This window comes from Hipposideros armiger, unplaced genomic scaffold (genome assembly GCF_001890085.2).
Source record: "Hipposideros armiger isolate ML-2016 unplaced genomic scaffold, ASM189008v1 scaffold_96, whole genome shotgun sequence".
Lineage (NCBI taxonomy): Eukaryota > Metazoa > Chordata > Mammalia > Chiroptera > Hipposideridae > Hipposideros > Hipposideros armiger.
The window spans coordinates 2,373,650-2,374,749 of NW_017731446.1; the positions used below are offsets into that span (position 1 = coordinate 2,373,650).

The 1,100-nt window shown below is 46.9% G+C and overlaps 1 protein-coding gene across 1 annotated transcript in view; it reads left to right on the top strand.

Moving 5' to 3' along the window:
- The window catches only part of XPC (XPC complex subunit, DNA damage recognition and repair factor), a gene marked incomplete at its 3' end in the record, with an annotated part of 52,901 nt that overhangs the window by 20,961 nt on the left and 30,840 nt on the right, over window positions 1-1,100 (top strand). The window contains exon 6 of the mRNA XM_019645955.1: window positions 1,010-1,099. Coding sequence (XP_019501500.1) covers window positions 1,010-1,099 — 90 coding nt within the window. The remainder of the gene's footprint in view (window positions 1-1,009; window position 1,100) is intronic.

A 1,100-nucleotide genomic window follows, 5' to 3' on the forward strand; every position in this document is an offset into this window, starting at 1 on the left:
GGGGAATTGGGGAAGGGGACCGGCCAAGTTGTTCTTCAGTCTTCATTGTGGAGGGCGCCAGTCACCATCTGGCTGCCTGTCGGCAGCTCGTGGCCTCTAAGCTCAAGGTGCAGTGTTCAGTCTTAGTTTCAGGTGGGCGTAGCCACCATCCCATGTGGGAGTCAAACTAGCAGCCTTATTAAGAGCACACACTCTATCCACTGAGCCATCTGGGCGGCAGCTCAGCTCAAGGTGCCAAGTTCAGTCTTAGTTGCCAGTGAGCATAACCCAACATTGAACAGGCAATCTTGTTGTTACACCAGCTGAGCCATCCTGCCACCTGTTGGCAACTCAGCGACAGCTCAGCTTGGATGCAGCGTCACTGGCCCATGTGGGAATCCAGCCAGCAGCCCTGTTGCTCAGACCTCGTGTTCTTAAGCCAACTCTTAACCAGCTGAGCCACTTGGCTGACCCAGATGTAGGGCTTGAAGCGGAGGATGCTGGGTTCAAGCACATGTGGAAATGCAGAGAGCAGTGCAGTGAGCCCGGTGCCGTCTCCAAGCTTTGACAGTTAGCCTGTGAGCAGTCTTGCTGTTCTCTCCACCTACTCACTTTTCCGCCTGATCTTTTTGGATCAAACCCCAGATATTGTAGTATTTCATCCACAGATCCTTCAGTATGTGTATCTCTAAAAGACAAGGCCTCTTAAAAGAAGTTATTGGGTTGTTGGAAAAGTCATGACGTATTTTTTCTATGGTTTCATTGCAAAAATGAGTCATGACTTTTCTGACAACCCAATAGTATTTTGAAGCTTTGAGGTTTGAGGCTTTTTGAGGGAATGAGTATCTAAATAGAAGAGGGGGTGAAAGTCAAAATCTTGGGAAATAGTTAAAGTTAGTATTTTTACTTCTTTGTATGTAGAAATGACAACAAATACTTCCTGCCCACAAAATGTCTTTTAATTTGGCAGCAAAAATTCCTCTAGTTTTTAGCCTTCCTTCACTGTCTTCCCTTTTCTCTTTCTCCTCAGGTTCACCTTCTGTGCCTGCTAGCAAATGGCTTCTATCGAAATAACATCTGTAACCAGCCCGATTTGCACGCTATTGGTCTCTCCATCATCC